We start from the raw sequence: 17,248 nt of genomic DNA, 5'->3' as shown, positions 1-17,248 counted from the left end.
GAAGAAAAGGAATTTACGGTAAGTAACAAAATTCCCTTCCTCTCCTTCCCCCCTCTGCCGCTCGCTCTCTCTCCTTCCCCCCTCTGCCGCTCACTCTCTCTCCTTCCCCCCTCTGCCGCTCGCTCTCTCTCCTTCCCCCCTCTGCCGCTCGCTCTCTCTCCTTCCCCCCTCTGCCGCTCGCTCTCTCTCCTTCCCCCCTCTGCCGCTCGCTCTCTCTCCTTCCCCCCTCTGCCGCTCGCTCTCTCTCCTTCCCCCCTCTGCCGCTCGCTCTCTCTCCTTCCCCCCTCTGCCGCTCGCTCTCTCTCCTTCCCCCCTCTGCCGCTCGCTCTCTCTCCTTCCCCCCTCTGCCGCTCGCTCTCTCTCCTTCCCCCCTCTGCCGCTCGCTCTCTCTCCTTCCCCCCTCTGCCGCTCGCTCTCTCTCCTTCCCCCCTCTGCCGCTCGCTCTCTCTCCTTCCCCCCTCTGCCGCTCGCTCTCTCTCCTTCCCCCCTCTGCCGCTCGCTCTCCCTCTCTCCTTCCCTCTCCGGTGGGTGTATTTGCTGCTCTGATGGGTGCCTTGTCTGTGTCGTCTTCCTCTAGGCGGTCATTGTGTGTATGAGCTGAGTGCCGTCCTCATCCACAGAGGGGTGAGTGCCTACTCCGGGCACTACATCGCCCACGTGAAGGACCCGCGCACCTCCGAGTGGTATAAGTTTAATGATGAGGAGATTGAGAAGATGGAAGTGAAGAAGCTGCAGCTGGGGACGGAGGAGGATCTAGGTAAAGCCTCGCGCTCTGCGGTCTCTTGTGTGTGGTGGTGGTGCTCGTGCGGCATGTGACCGTGCGCTGAGGTTATACACTACCATTCATACGTTTGGGGTCTCCAGACAATTGTCTTCCATGAATCTCCTCCTGTTATTTATCAGATGATCTGCACAATGAATAGAGAACATCAGACAGTGACGAGGTCAGGAACAAGGATTGTTACATGGAATAATAATGTCCTCTTCACACTTGGCTTTCGGCACAGATTGCTCCTCTGCACAATTCCAGCTTTGCAGAGCTTTGGCATTCTAGCTGGTAATGTGCGGAGGTAATCTGGAGATATTTCGCCCCATGCTTCCCCCCCCACAGGTTTGATTGGTTGATGGGCACGTTTTGGCACCATACGGTCAAGCTGCCCCCACAACAGCTCTATAGGGTTGAGGTCTGGTGACTGGGCCCCTCCATTACACATAGATACCAGCTGCCGGCTTCTTCCCTAAATAGTTCATGCATAATTTGGAGGTGGCTTTGGGTCATTGTCCTGTTGTAGGATGAAATTTGGCTCCAGTCAAGCGCTGTCCACAGGCTATGGCATGGCGTTGCAAAATGGAGTTGTGAGGCAAATCCCGGGATATGAAGATGAATTATGACTCCAGTCATAATCCCTCATCACTCCCTGGCAGTGCCCCCTCCCTTCTTGTCCTCAGTGTTCCACTTACACCTCCATGGCCATGTCCTGTGATATGGAAATTAGGTGGCTTAGGGACAATGGACACAGGATGACTCCCTGCCGTCACCCTGTAGTAGGAGCTGCTAGCTAGTTAGCAAGGCTATGGAAATAGCCAGACAGAACGACTCCAGTAAAAAATGGTTCATATCTCGCAAGCCATATTTCCGATAAATATGGCAACCATAAAAATGGTGTCTCCGCATGCGGACGATGCCGGCACACCCTTTTTATGGGAGCAGGACATTGGGAAATGCCCCAGGCGTGATATCAGCCAATGGGGAACTGGCAGACAGGTCATGAGTCCCCTCGTTCTGTAGCTAAATTCATAACTGTCACAATGAGAGCGTTGGCGTCCGCCTACGACGCTCCCAGGCAAAGTTATGGCCCATATTCCATGTTGTGGATTGTCCATAACTCCAGCCAGGGGTGGAGCAGTGCTCCCTGTGAGGTCACTAAGGTAGGAGGGGACCTGGATCTGCCCAGGTTGATAACCCTACTTCGGCCATTTTCCAGTGTTCTTTTCGCTGGGGGCACGTGTAGGAAACATCTGTGGGAAGGATCCTAGAAACCTGGGTACAGCGCCCCCCTGTGGCCAGACGCAACAAGGTAACTGCTGGAACTGTGTATGCCTGTTTGTAACCCATGCTTTGATTGTAACTGTACTCTGACATATGTATATTCTGTAGATTCCCTATTGTATATATTGTAGTTTCTAGTGTGCTTTAGGCTGATTAAATTATATAATTAATCTTGGGCTGTTCTGTTATCTCGATCTTGAATCCCACGTCTGTGTGTTCGGCTAATAGTTACCGTGAAGCGGTTGGTGGCAGCGAATTGTGCCAAGGATTATTGTGGGGAGGCCAGTGAGATTCGGGGAGATTTTATATATTCCGCCCGCGGAGGTCGGGGGAATATATACCTTACTCTCACCGGGGACCCTTCAATAATCGGCATAAGTAGTATAGCGGCCTCCTTGCTTATGGTCGGGCAATTCCATAATTGGCCTGACTATAAGAGGGGCGCTAGAGAGCGCGTCACGTGCTCTGTCTGTCGGTCGGGAGGTATAAAGGAGGGGTGACCCCCACTTGTTACCCCCCGATTGTGACGTACTGGTAGCCAGCGCGGGGGATTTGAGTGATCCCCCCGGTGGTTTGTGACATATTGGTGGCAGCGGTGGGATCGAGATAATAGTGTGTGTGAGTGTGAGACCCATACTCCCAGACACTAAAGACTGCCTGCAGCAGCTGTGGCTGCTGGGGTCTTCAGACTAGCTCAACACTAGAGTGTCAGAGTGCAGATACTGTAAGGTGTGTGGAGGCATCAGGTGTCAGTTCTGTGTCAGTGACCAAAAGTCTGCAAGAATGGCTGATGGCACCAGGAGCAGAGCTATGCAACTGGCCAATGCTAAAGCAGGAGCCGAAGAGAGGGAGGACGGTGCTGTGGACAGCAATGAGGAGGTTGCCCACGAGTCCTCCAGGAGCTCGACGCCAGAAAACCGTTCTGCCGAGGACATTGCGCAACCTGGCACTGCTGGACAAGATGAGGAGGAGCTCACCCAAGGTTCCTCAACGAGCCAGATGCCAGCCCTCCGCTCTGAAAGGGACAGTGAATCGCCTAGCTCTGCAGCGTGCCGCAGATCACCACGTGCCATTCCACCGAGCCTGGGAGGCTCGGATAGCCTTCTTCAAATGGCTATGGCCCTTCTCCAGGCTGGAGACCAGAAGGGCTACAAGGAACTCCTGGCAGAGCGCAGGGCAGAGCGGCAGGCAGCGCGTGACGCTGAGGCTGCGGAGCGGCACGCAGAGCGTGAGGCTGCGGAGCGAGAGCGGCAGGCAGCGCGTGAAGAGCGAGAGCGAGAGCGACAGGCAGACCGTGACTACCAGCTGCAGCTAGCTCAGCTCCGGCCCTCATCAGCCACACGTGACCTTCAAGACACCAAACTTCCAAAGGTCCGTGTTGAGGACTTCCCAGTGCTGGAGAAGGATGGAGACTTGGACTCTTTCTTGACTGCTTTTGAACGGACTTGCTTGCAGCACCATCTGAACAAGGACCAGTGGGCCAAATACCTGACCCCCCGTTTAAGGGGTAAGGCCCTGGATATCCTTGGGGACTTGCCTGCTGAGGCAGATCAGGGCTACGACACCATCAAGCGGGCCCTGATCCAACAGTACAACCTCACTCCAGAGTCCTACCGCAAGAAGTTCCGGACCCTGCAAAAGGGACCAAAGGACTCCTGGGCTGACCACCGGCGGGCCCTTGCCCGAGCTGCCGACCACTGGACCCAAGGCCTGCAGCTTTCCACCGGACCGGAGATCCTGGACTTGTTCATCACGGAGCAACTCTTGTGGAACTGCCCTGAGGATCTCCGCCAGTTCATCCGAGACCAGAAGCCAAAGGGGTCCACGGCTACAGCTGCCCTGGCCGATGACTACACCAACAATCGGGCTCCGGAAGCCAGGAGAGCAGCCACCAGCAGCACCTGGAGAAGGGGGTAAGAGGAATTCTGCGACTGCCCCACCTGCCCCTAGACTGCAGGGGGTGTCCCCCTCAACTCCCCTCTCCAGGCCCGTGGCGGAACCAAGACGGTGCCACCAGTGCAACCTACCTGGACACTTCAAGGCCATGTGCCCTCAGCGTCCCAAGGCCCCGGCTCCGTCCCCGTCCCAAGGGCCGCCCAAGGTGTATAGTGTGGGTGGGGGTGGTGGTAGGTCCCTGGACAGCTTCCAACCTGTCACCGTCGGCCGGTCTGTGACCATAGGACTGCGAGACAGCGCCTCGGAGGTGACTCTGGTGCGGCCTGAGATGGTGTCCCCCCAAGACTTGATCCCTGGAAAAACCCTCGCTGTCTCCGGGATTGGAGGCATTGACCCGGCGCTGCCTGTTGCTGACATTTATGTGGACTGGGGCGCAGGGCGAGGGGTGAGGGAGGTGGGGGTAACTGATCGGATCCCTGCAAACGTGCTACTTGGGACAGATTTGGGGCAGATAACCTCCCAGTTTGGGCCCCCCCCAAGGGCTGAACCTTCAGCCAGTACTGACATGACTCCTGACAATGTTAATGTGTTATCTATGAATGATGTAAGGGAGGAGGGAGTGAACTCTGATATTTCTGCTTGCACAGACACCATAGACACACACGCAGCTGCAGCTGTGACAGGAGGGGAGGGGGTCAGAGAAAGGTGTGACAATGCCTCTACAAGTAACCAGCCTGTGAGCTGGGATCTGTTGCCCTCTGCAGGGATAAGCAGAGAGCAGGGTGCTGCAGGGGGAGGACCAGTGTGTGGGGTGGGGGCTACCACAGCAAATGTGGGGTCCCCAGAGATTTCACAGCGGGGTTCTGTTGCTGCAGGAGGGGAACAGGCAGGTGAGATTGGGGCCGGTCCAGGAGCGGAAGTGCTCCCAGGTAAGATCTCGGTGCATGGTTCCCCCACAACCGGGGTGTCAGGAAGCCAGGTAGGTCTGCCTGAACCGGCGACTTGGTCAGGAACGGAGGAGGAGCAGGCACGACCCACGGTCGCAGCGGCTGTGGCCGCTGTCACCCGCAGTGGGAGTGCTGGAAGCCAAGGGGCCTCCCGGAGGTCCGATAGCTCTTCCCCTTCTGACCAAGTGGCAGCCGAGTCAGATGGAGGCCAGGACACAGGTCCCGGGGTACTGACTGAAGATGTGACAGTCTCGTCGATTCTGGCCACATCTAGTCAGGGGTTTCAGGCAGCGTTAGAAACTGACGACAGCCTGAAAGCTCTAAAGGAGCAGGCGGCACAGCCTCCCTCGGACTCGGACCCGGAGCGAGTGGTCTGGGACCAAGGACGGCTGTACCGGGCCACGGTCCAGCAGGGTTCACCGGAGGCGTGGCCCAGGGACCGACAGTTGGTGGTACCCTATCCGTTCCGGACGGAGTTGTTGCGGATCGCACATGAGATTCCGATGGCCGGACACCTAGGGATCGCTAAGACCAAGGCCAGGTTAAACCAGCATTTCTACTGGCCAAAAATGGGGGCCGATGTGGCTGCCTACTGCCGTTCGTGTGAAACCTGTCAGAGAGTGGGGAAGGCGGGGCCACGCCCCAAAGCCCCACTGGTATCTCTGCCCATCATCGATGAGCCTTTCAGGAGGGTGGCTGTGGATCTGGTCGGCCCGCTGGCCATCCCCAGCAGCTCCGGGAAACGCTTCATACTGACGGTAGTGGACTATGCCACCCGGTACCCAGAAGCAGTGGCCTTGTCGTCCATTCGGGCTGACAAGGTGGCCACCGCATTGCTGGAGATTTTCTCCCGAGTGGGTTTTCCCCAGGAAATGCTCACTGACCGGGGGACCCAATTCATGTCCCAGCTGATGGAGGCCCTCTGTAAGCAAGTCCAGGTGCGACATCTGGTGGCCAGCCCGTACCATCCACAGACTAATGGCCTGTGCGAGCGGTTTAATGGCACCTTAAAGCAGATGCTTAAGATGTTGGTCGACTCCCATGGGCGTGACTGGGAGCGGTATCTCCCACACCTGTTATTTGCTTACCGGGAGGTTCCACAGGCCTCAACAGGATTCTCACCGTTTGAGCTCCTGTACGGGCGACGTGTGCGGGGCCCCCTGGCTCTGGTGAAAGAGGCTTGGGAAGGGGATTTGGCCACCCCTGGAGTGTCGGTTATCGAGTATGTCATGCGCTTCCGGGACAAAATGCAGGCCTTGACTCAACTGGTACACGACAATATGGCTCAAGCCCAGGCCGATCAGAAGCGTTGGTACGACCAGAACGCTTGTGAGAGGACCTACCAAGTGGGTCAAGAGGTGTGGGTACTGGTCCCCGTACCACAGGACAAGCTTCAGGCAGCCTGGGAAGGCCCATACCTCGTGTACCAGCAGCTCAACCCTGTGACGTACCTGGTCACCCTGGACCCTGCCCGTGGAAGGCGGAAGCCCTTCCATGTGAACATGATGAAGGCACATCATGAGCCGGAGGCATGTGCGCTCCCCGTGTGCAACCTGCCCGAGGAGGGAGAAGCGGAAACCCTCTTGGATATGCTAGCCCAGGTTAGGGCAGGCGGATCCATTGAGGATGTGGAGGTTGGCCACCAGCTCTTGGAGGACCAACGGTCCCAGCTGTGGGCCACCCTACACCCCTTCCGGGGGTTGTTTACCAACCAGCCCGGAAGGACTGACTTGGCTGTCCATCACGTGGACACTGGGGATCATCCCCCGATCCGGCGTTCAGCATATCGGGTCTCCCTGGAGGTGCAGCAACACATGCGCCAGGAGATTGACGAGATGCTGAAGCTGGGGGTGATCCAGGCATCCAACAGCGCTTGGGCCTCGCCTGTAGTCCTCGTCCCTAAGAAGGACCGAACCACTCGGTTCTGCGTGGACTACAGGGGGCTCAATGCGGTCACGGTCGCCGATGCGTACCCAATGCCACGCATCGATGACCTGCTCGATCAGTTGGCCGGGGCTCAGTACCTGACCATCATGGATCTGAGCCGGGGATATTGGCAGATCCCCCTGACTCGCAAGGCCAGGGAACGCTCTGCCTTTATTACCCCATTTGGACTGTACGAGTCCACGGTGATGCCATTCGGGATGAGGAATGCCCCTGCCACTTTCCAGCGGATGGTCAACACCCTGCTCAAGGGACTTGAAGGGTACGCGGCCGCGTACCTGGATGACATTGCCGTCTTCAGTCCCACCTGGGAGGACCACCTAGAGCATCTAGCACAGGTGCTCGGGCGTATCCACCGGGCAGGTTTGACCATCAAGCCGGGAAAGTGTCAGCTGGCCATGAGCGAGGTCCAGTACCTCGGTCACCGGGTAGGTGGGAGAACACTGAAGCCCGAGCCTGAGAAAGTGGAAGCCATCGCATCCTGGCCCACCCCCAGGACCAAGAAGCAGGTGATGTCCTTCTTGGGGACCGCTGGGTACTATAGGAGGTTTGTTCCATGCTATAGTAGCCTGGCAAAGCCCTTGACGGACCTCACCAAGAAGAAGCTGCCCTCTGCAGTCGATTGGACAATGGACTGCGAGACAGCCTTCCGGGCCCTAAAGGACGCCCTGTCCAGCCCGCCCGTGCTACAGGCAGCCGACTTCACGCGGCCGTTTGTAGTACAGACCGACGCCAGTGACTTCGGCCTCGGTGCGGTGCTCAGCCAGGTGGACTCTGCGAGCCAAGAGCACCCAGTCTTGTACCTGAGCAGGAAGCTGTTACCAAGGGAAGTTGCCTATTCCACGATGGAGAAGGAGTGCCTGGCCATAGTGTGGGCCCTGCAGCGTCTGCAACCCTATCTATACGGGCGCCACTTCATCGTGGAGACGGACCACAATCCCCTCAGCTGGTTGCACACCGTCTCTGGGACGAATGGGCGATTGTTGCGATGGAGCCTTGCGCTCCAGCAATACAACTTCACCATTCGCCACAAAAGGGGCCGTGACCACTGTAACGCAGACGGGCTGTCCCGACAAGGAGAGGTCGCGGACGGGCGCACGGGGGAACACCGGAGTGTGCTGCCCCCTAGCGCCCTCAAAAGGGGGGAGGTGTGAGGCAAATCCCGGGATATGAAGATGAATTATGACTCCAGTCATAATCCCTCATCACTCCCTGGCAGTGCCCCCTCCCTTCTTGTCCTCAGTGTTCCACTTACACCTCCATGGCCATGTCCTGTGATATGGAAATTAGGTGGCTTAGGGACAATGGACACAGGATGACTCCCTGCCGTGACCCTGTAGTGGGGGCTGCTAGCTAGTTAGCAAGGCTATGGAAATAGCCAGACAGAACGACTCCAGTAAAAAATGGTTCATATCTCGCAAGCCATATTTCCGATAAATATGGCAACCATAAAAATGGTGTCTCCGCATGCGGACGATGCCGGCACACCCTTTTTATGGGAGCAGGACATTGGGAAATGCCCCAGGCGTGATATCAGCCAATGGGGAACTGGCAGACAGGTCATGAGTCCCCTCGTTCTGTAGCTAAATTCATAACTGTCACAATGAGAGCATTGGCGTCCGCCTACGACGCTCCCAGGCAAAGTTATGGCCCATATTCCATGTTGTGGATTGTCCATAACTCAAGCCAGGGGTGGAGCAGTGCTTCCCTGTGAGGTCACTAAGGTAGGAGGGGACCTGGATCTGCCCAGGTTGATAACCCTACTTCGGCCATTTTCCAGTGTTCTTTTCGCTGGGGGCACGTGTAGGAAACATCTGTGGGAAGGATCCTAGAAACCTGGGTACAGCGCCCCCCTGTGGCCAGACGCAACAAGGTAACTGCTGGAACTGTGTATGCCTGTTTGTAACCCATGCTTTATCTGTAACTGTACTCTGACATATGTATATTCTGTAGATTCCCTATTGTATATATTGTAGTTTCTAGTGTGCTTTAGGCTGATTAAATTATATAATTAATCTTGGGCTGTTCTGTTATCTCGATCTTGAATCCCACGTCTGTGTGTTCGGCTAATAGTTACCGTGAAGCGGTTGGTGGCAGCGAGTTGTGCCAAGGATTATTGTGGGGAGGCCAGTGAGATTCAGGGAGGTTTTATATATTCCGCCCGCGGAGGTCGGGGGAATATATACCTTACTCTCACCGGGGACCCTTCAATAATCGGCATAAGTAGTATAGCGGCCTCCTTGCTTATGGTCGGGCAATTCCATAATTGGCCTGACTATAAGAGGGGCGCTAGAGAGCGCGTCACGTGCTCTGTCTGTCGGTCGGGAGGTATAAAGGAGGGGTGACCCCCACTTGTTACCCCCCGATTGTGACGTACTGGTAGCCAGCGCGGGGGATTTCTGAGTGACCCCCCCGGTGGTTTGTGACAGGAGTGATAGCCTTCTTATTCACAATCGCTTTTACCTTGTACAAATCTCCCACTTTACCAGCACCAAAGCAACCCCAGACCATCACATGACCTCCACCATGCTTGACAGATGGCGTCAGGCCTCTTCCAGCATCTTTTCAGTAGGTCTGCGTCTCACAAATCAAACTTCGATTCGTCCATCCATAACACTTTTTTCCAATCTTCCTCTGTCCAATGTCTGTGTTCTTTTGCCCATATTAATCTTTTCCTGTTATTAGCCAGTCTCAGATATGGCTTTTCTTTGCCCCTCTGCCCTGAAGGCCGGCATCCCGGAGTCTTCACTGTAGACGGTGACACTGGTGTTTTGCGGGTACTATGTAATGAAGCTGCAGTTGAGGACCTGTGAGGCGTGGATTTCTCACACTAGAGACTGTAATGTGCTTGTCTTGTTGCTCAGTTGTGCAGCGCGGCCTCCACTTCTCTCTACTCTGGTTACAGCCTGTTTGTGCTCTCCTCAGTTGTGCAGCGCGGCCTCCACTTCTCTCTACTCTGGTTACAGCCTGTTTGTGCTCTCCTCAGTTGTGCAGCGCGGCCTCCACTTCCCTCTACTCTGGTTACAGCCTGTTTGTGCTCTCCTCAGTTGTGCAGCGCGGCCTCCACTTCTCTCTACTCTGGTTACAGCCTGTTTGTGCTCTCCTCAGTTGTGCAGCGCGGCCTCCACTTCTCTCTACTCTGGTTACAGCCTGTTTGTGCTCTCCTCAGTTGTGCAGCGCGGCCTCCACTTCCCTCTACTCTGGTTACAGCCTGTTTGTGCTCTCCTCTGGAGGGAGTAGTACACACCGTGGTAGGAAATCTTCATTTTCTTGGCAATTTCTCGCATGGAATATCCTTCATTTCTAAGAACAAGAATAGACTGTCGAGTGTCACAGGAAAGTTCTCTTTTTCTGGCCATTTTGAGAGTTTAATTGAACCAACAAAAGTAATGCTCCAGATTCTCAACTAGCTCAAAGGAAGGTCAGTTTTATAGCTTCTCTAATCAGCAAAACTGTTTCCAGCTGTGCTAACATATTTACACAAGGGTTTTCAAGGTATTTCTAAACATCCATTAGCCTTCTAACACAGCAAACACAATGTAGCATTAGACACTGGAGCGGTGGTTGTTAGAAATGGGCCTCTATACACCTATGTAGATATTGCATTACACACCAGACGTCTGCAGCTGAATAGTCATTTACCACATAATGTATAGAGAAAGTTCTGTGTAATGTAATGGGAGCTGCATTGAAAAAAAAATAGGGAAATATCAAAGTGACCCTAAAATTTTCAACTGTAGTGTACATGTGTCCACCGCCGGCCACCACACTAGTGATGTCACAGGTAGGAATCCTCTGCGCTGCTGATCCTCCAGTTCCTCCCAGTGACCGCCCGGAGCTCGGCGCCTCGTGTGCTGCCGTCTGATTATTTTCACTTTTCTTCTTTTCCTCCGTGTGCTGATGACTGGAGGCTTGGCCTCTCCACGGCTCCTTCTCCCCCCGAGGGTCCGTCTCGTTTTGGTCGGGCGCTCCGTCCGTCCGTCTCGTTTTGGTCGGGCGCTCCGTCCGTCCGTCTCGTTTTGGTCGGGCGCTTCGTCCGTCCGTCTCGTTTTGGTCGGGCGCTCCGTCCGTCCGTCTCGTTTTGGTCGGGCGCTCCGTCCGTCCGTCTCGTTTTGGTCGGGCGCTCCGTCCATCCGTCCGTCTCGTTTTGGTCGGGCGCTCCGTCCGTCCGTCCGTCTCGTTTTGGTCGGGCGCTCCGTCCGTCCGTCCGTCTCGTTTTGGTCGGGCGCTCCGTCCGTCCGTCCGTCTCGTTTTGGTCGGGCGCTCCGTCCGTCCGTCCGTCTCGTTTTGGTCGGGCGCTCCGTCCGTCCGTCCGTCTCGTTTTGGTCGGGCGCTCCGTCCGTCTCGTTTTGGTCGGGCGCTCCGTCCGTCCGTCTGTCTTGTTTTCCCTGAAGTCTTGTACGTTTTCTGTTTGGAGGACCTTTTGCAGGGGGAGCAGGCGCTCGGGTGACACATCCGGCTGGCGCTCCTGGCCGCGCTCCCGGTGCCGTGTTTTGCCGGCAGATTTGGTAATCTCGTCCGTTCTCTATTCTCGTCCTTTTTTTAGCAGAGCCATCTAAATCTGCAACACGAAAACCCAAGTGTGCAAAGGGCTTCCACTGCTCCCGCAACGCCTACATGCTGGTGTACAGGCTGAAGGCCGACAAGCGCCAGGACGTGGACTGCGAGGTTCCAGGTGAGCACTGTGGGGCCACGGGAGCCGAGGGAGCGGCGATGGCGGCCTCCGCACACACTCACCATTTGCTCCCCGTATGTCCTGTGTTGTAGTTTTCCTCCAGAAATTGGTGGAGCTGGATAACTGCAAGTTTGAGGAGTGGTGCGTGGAAATGTGCGAGATGCGGAAAGAAAGCGTGGTGAAGGGCAAAGCCAAACACGAGGAGGTGAAGGAGCTGTTCCAGAGGTTACCTGCAGGAGCTGGTCTGTAAGACAATTTACTCCTTCCACCCCAGTGTGCCTGTGCCCCCGGCTGTGTGTAACCCCCCCCCTTCCACCGGCTGTGTGTAACCCCCCCCCCTTCCACCGGCTGTGTGTAACCCCCCCCCCCTTTCCACCGGCTGTGTGTAACCCCCCCCCCCTTTCCACCGGCTGTGTGTAACCCCCCCCCCCCCCCTTTCCACCGGCTGTGTGTAACCCCCCCCCCCCTTTCCACCGGCTGTGCGTAACCCCCCCCCGGCTGTGTGTAGTTCCCCCACTGCCGGCTGTGTAGTACCCCACCCCCCCCTTTCCACGCACCGGCTGTGTAGTACCCAACCTTTCCCCCACCGGCTCTGTGTAGTACCCCTCCGCCGGCAGTGTCTCGTTGATGGTGGAGATCTTCCCTCGGGTCCAGTATGATCTCCTCCTCGGGGGGTCTTGTGTGGACCTCTACCCTCCAACCTGTGACCCCCCCCCCCCCCCCTTTCCCTTGTCTGAGTGCGGTTGTCCTTCGCCTGCTCCGTCTGGATGATGGTTTCCGTGTATGTGCCGGGGTCCCGGGGGCGTCTGCTGACGAGCGGTTTCCTTTTCACACAGTTGTGCAGCGGACGAGGCGGTGGCGGGGGTCCCTCGTCTCTCCGCAGACGCCCCTCACACGTCTGACCCCGGCCTCTGTCTAATCTGTGCTGACAGTTTGCGTACATTGTCTTGCTGACTGTTTCCGTGCTCGGCGGCGGCGGCGTTACATTTTCCCTTCTTGTCTTCTGCTTCTCCGTAGATAAAACGTACGAGTTCATTCCTCTCGAATGGCTCCAGAAATGGCTGGATGAGTCTGTGCCGGCCAAAGCCATCGACAACTCCAAATACCTGTGTCCTCACCACAAGCTGCACCCCGACAAGATCTCCCTGATGAAGAGGGTCTCCGAGTACGCGGCGGAGGTCTTCTACAAGAGATATGAAGGCGGGCCGCGGCTGAAGGGTGAGCCATCACCAAATCCTGCTCCACCTGTAGTTCTCCATCACGAACGTGACTGCAGAGGTCTCACGGGGCGTCCCTCGGCCCTCCCCGGTGTCCCCCCTCCTCCGGTGCCTCTTCCGGCGTCCCTCGGCCCTCCCCTGGCGTCCCTCGGCCCTCCCCGGTGTCCCCCCTCCTCCGGTGCCTCTTCCGGCGTCCCCCCGGCCCTTCCCCTGCGTCCCTCGGCAGCGGCCCATGATGACACTTGTGTGCCTTCTCTCCTCACAGCGGAGGCCCTCTGTAAGGACTGTGTGGTGGAGCGCTGCCGGGTTTTACGGCTGAAGAAACAGCTGAAGGAAGACCACAAGACCGTCGCCAATATGGTGAAGGTGACCGTGAACAGGTGAGTGCGGGCTCCACAGACACCGGGCGGGCACCATGTGGCGGCACATCTCACCGCTCCCCCTCTGTTCCCCAGCGAGATGGGCTTCTGGATTGGGAAGGCGTCACTGCGCCGATGGCGGCAACTGGCGACAGAACAGCTCGGCCATCACCACGAGGAGGAGTACGAACACGGAGATGTAAAAATGAACGGCAGCACCCACAAAACAGGTAACAGCCTCCCCCGTGTAAAGAGATGACCCCCCCCCCTCCCGCCACGTGTGGAGAGATGACCCCCCCCCCTCCTGCCACGTGTAGAGAGATGACCCCCCCCCCCCCTCCCGCCACGTGTGGAGAGATGACCCCCCCTCCCGCCACGTGTGGAGAGATGACCCCCCCTCCCGCCACGTGTGGAGAGATGACCCCCCCTCCCGCCACGTGTGGAGAGATGACCCCCCTCCCGCCACGTGTGGAGAGATGACCCCCCCCCCCCTCCCGCCACGTGTGGAGAGATGACCCCCCCCCCCTCCCGCCACGTGTGGAGAGATGACCCCCCCCCTCCCGCCACGTGTGGAGAGATGACCCCCCCCCTCCCGCCACGTGTGGAGAGATGACCCCCCCCCCTCCCGCCACGTGTGGAGAGATGACCCCCCCCCTCCGGCCACGTGTGGAGAGATGACCCCCCCCCCCTCCCGCCACATGTGGAGAGATGACCCCCCCCTCCCGCCACGTGTGGAGAGATGACCCCCCCCTCCCGCCACGTGTGGAGAGATGACCCCCCCCCCCCCTCCCGCCACGTGTGGAGAGATGACCCCCTTCCCCCCCCCCCCCCTCCCCCTCCCCACCGTGTTTGGCGGTCGCCCCCACCTCTGTCCCCTCTCCACAGAGGAGCTGCTGGAGGAAAAGCAGGAAGAAGACTCCGACACCGGCTTTAATGAAGACATCGTTTGCCAGCATGGTAAGACCCCAACCCTTCTCCGTGGGGGCTGCGGGGGGGGCTCCTGCGCGGGGCAGTGACCGCACTCTCCCCTCAGGCGGGCTGTGCACGTCTGAGAGCGAGAGGCGGCTGGTGTCGGATGAGACGTGGCTGAAGCTGAAGGAGTATTTCCCCACCGCCCCGGAGTTCAGTCACAGCCAGGAGCCGTGCTGTCAGTGCCAGGTACCGGCCGGACCCCAGCCCCTGCCCGCCAGGACCGCCCGCCCTGCCGCCATCACCATATATCGAGTGGTTTCTGCAGGTTCTAGAGCAAGAGGGGGAAAGAAATGACGCCCTGCACAAGAAGATGGCCAACGAGCAGAAGCTGGCGCTGGCCAACCTCTTCCAGGACAAGAACCGGCCGTGTGGGGGCAGCTGGCCGCAGGTAGCCCCCCCCTGCTGTGCGTCCCCTCCCCCCCCGCTGTGTGCATCCATCTGCCCCCCTGCTGTGTGCGTCCCCTCCCCCCTGCTGTGTGCGTCCCCTCCCCCCCTGCTGTGTGCGTCCCCTCCCCCCCTGCTGTGTGCGTCCCCTCCCCCCCTGCTGTGTGCGTCCCCTCCCCCCCTGCTGTGTGCGTCCCCTCCCCCCCCTGCTGTGTGCGTCCCCTCCCCCCCCTGCTGTGTGCGTCCCCTCCCCCCCTGCTGTGTGCGTCCCCTCCCCCCCTGCTGTGTGCGTCCCCTCCCCCCCTGCTGTGTGCGTCCCTTCCCCCCCTGCTGTGTGCGTCCCCTCCCCCCCTGCTGTGTGCGTCCCCTCCCCCCCCTGCTGTGTGCGTTCCCTCCCCCCTGCTGTGTGCGTCCCCTCCGCCCCCCACTCCCCCTCCCCCCTGCTGTGTGCGTCCCCTCCCCCCTGCTGTGCCCATCTGCCCCCCACTCCCCCTCACCCTCCCCCCTACTGTGTGCGTCCCCTCCCCCCACTCCCCGCCACGTGACAGCTTTCCTCGTGTGCGCAGGAGACGTCGGAGCTTTACCTCGTGTCTCAGTTCTTCGTGGAGGAGTGGCGAAAATTTATAAGGTGAGGGGGGGGAAGGGGGTGGAGTCCTGGTCTGGGGGATCGTGTCTTTGGCAGGGAGGGGCCGGGGCCTAGTTGGGGCGGGGTCCTAGTTGGGGCGGTGGGAGGGGCGGGGGCCTAGTTAAGGTGATGGGAGGGGCGGGATCCTAGTTGGGGCGGTGGGAGGGGCGGGGTCCTAGTTGGGGCGGTGGGAGGGGCGGGGGCCTAGTTGGGGCGGTGGGAGGGGCGGGGTGTCCTGATTTCCTGAGGGCTGGTTTCTCATTTTGCCTACTTGTCTCCTACAGGAGGCCGACCAAGTGCGGCCCGGTGCAGTCCCTCGCCAACAGCCTCCTCCTCTGCCCACACGGGGGGCTCATGTTCTCCTTCTCCACCATGACCAAGGAAGACTCCAAGCTGTGAGTGTTTACCATGGGGCAGGAAGGGGAAGACCCCAGAGTATTCTCCTCCAGCACTGAAATCACAAAGCTGCTGCTATAGGAAACAATCTGTAACGCAGAATAATACGTAGTCACTGAGCGAGCAAGGGACAAGCTGCAGAATAGTGAGTGCAGCTCTGGAGTATAATACAGGAGGTAACTCAGGATCAGTAATGTATGTACACAGTGACTGCACCAGCAGAATAGTGAGTGCAGCTCTGGAGTATAATACAGGAGGTAACTCAGGATCAGTAATGTATGTACACAGTGACTGCACCAGCAGAATAGTGAGTGCAGCTCTGGAGTATAATACAGGAGGTAACTCAGGATCAGTAATGTATGTACACAGTGACTGCACCAGCAGAATAGTGAGTGCAGCTCTGGAGTATAATACAGGAGGTAACTCGGGATCAGTAATGTAATGTATGTACACAGTGAGTGCAGCTCTGGAGTATAACAGCAGGTGTAGTGTATGGATGCAGTTGCTGCGGTCTCGGGTGATTTCTGACTTCTGCTCACAGCTTCGCTCTCTTGTGGCCGTCTGAGTGGGACGTTATTCGCAGACTCTTCATTGTCGATCACACGATCAGAATCTCTAGGACGGTGTCGGAGGCTGCGGCTGCGCTCTACGAATCGGATCCCGGTATGTTCTTGTGCCTTCCTTTTGCCGTGTCATATGGTGCAAGTGGAGTGTGTGAGGGGGACCTGGCCTCCTCTGCAGTGTATGTGGGGGGACCCGGCCTCCGCTGCAGTGTGTGTGTGTGTGTGGTGGGGAGGGGCCCGGGCTCCTCTGCAGTGGGGGGGGGGGGGGCCCGGCCTCCTCTGCAATGGGTGTTGGGGGGGGGGGGGCCCGGCCTCCTCTGCAGTGTGGGGGGGAGGGGCCCGGCCTCCTCTGCAGTGTGGGGGGGAGGGGCCCGGCCTCCTCTGCAGTGGGTGTGGGAGGGAGGGGCCCGGCCTCCTCTGCAGTGGGTGTGGGAGGGAGGGGCCCGGCCTCCTCTGCAGTGGGTGTGGGAGGGAGGGGCCCGGCCTCCTCTGCAGTGGGTGTGGGAGGGAGGGGCCCGGCCTCCTCTGCAGTGGGTGTGGGAGGGAGGGGCCTCCTCTGCAGTGTGTGTGTGGTGGGGAGGGGCCCGGCCTCCTCTGCAGTGTGTGTGTGGTGGGGAGGGGCCCGGCCTCCTCTGCAGTGTGTGTGTGTGTGTGGTGGGGAGGGGCCCGGCCTCCTCTGCAGTGTGTGGGGGGAGGGGCCTGGCCTCCTCTGCAGTGTGTGTGGGGGGAGGGGCCCGGCCTCCTCTGCAGTGTGTGTGTGTGTGTGTGTGTGTGTGTGTGTGTGTGGGGCCCGGCCTCCTCTGCAGTGTGTGTGTGGTGGGGAGGGGCCCGGCCTCCTCTGCAGTGTGTGTGGTGGGGAGGGGCCCGGCCTCCTCTGCAGTGTGTGTGTGGTGGGGAGGGGCCCGGCCTCCTCTGCAGTGTGTGTGTGTGTGGGGGCCCGGCCTCCTCTGCAGTGTGTGTGTGTGTGGTGGGGAGGGGCCCGGCCTCCTCTGCAGTGTGTGTGTGTGTGGTGGGGAGGGGCCCGGCCTCCTCTGCAGTGTGTGTGTGTGTGTGGTGGGGAGGGGCCCGGCCTCCTCTGCAGTGTGTGTGTGTGTGGTGGGGAGGGGCCCGGCCTCCTCTGCAGTGTGTGTGTGGTGGGGAGGGGCCCGGCCTCCTCTGCAGTGTGTGTGTGTGGTGGGGAGGGGCCCGGCCTCCTCTGCAGTGTGTGTGTGTGTGTATGT

The 17,248-nt window shown here is 58.8% G+C and overlaps 1 protein-coding gene across 1 annotated transcript in view; it reads left to right on the top strand.

Moving 5' to 3' along the window:
• The window catches only part of USP48 (ubiquitin specific peptidase 48), a 36,020-nt gene that overhangs the window by 14,118 nt on the left and 4,654 nt on the right, over nt 1-17,248 (top strand). Inside the window, 12 exon segments of the mRNA XM_075328807.1 lie at nt 578-757; nt 11,384-11,512; nt 11,605-11,754; nt 12,530-12,730; nt 12,995-13,109; nt 13,185-13,318; nt 13,974-14,045; nt 14,122-14,246; nt 14,326-14,448; nt 15,011-15,072; nt 15,354-15,464; nt 16,007-16,128. Of these exon segments, the coding sequence (XP_075184922.1) occupies nt 578-757; nt 11,384-11,512; nt 11,605-11,754; nt 12,530-12,730; nt 12,995-13,109; nt 13,185-13,318; nt 13,974-14,045; nt 14,122-14,246; nt 14,326-14,448; nt 15,011-15,072; nt 15,354-15,464; nt 16,007-16,128 (1,524 nt within the window).

This window comes from Anomaloglossus baeobatrachus, chromosome 11 (genome assembly GCF_048569485.1).
Source record: "Anomaloglossus baeobatrachus isolate aAnoBae1 chromosome 11, aAnoBae1.hap1, whole genome shotgun sequence".
Taxonomy (NCBI): Eukaryota; Metazoa; Chordata; class Amphibia; order Anura; family Aromobatidae; genus Anomaloglossus; species Anomaloglossus baeobatrachus.
This window is presented reverse-complemented; position numbering and strand designations above follow the sequence as displayed.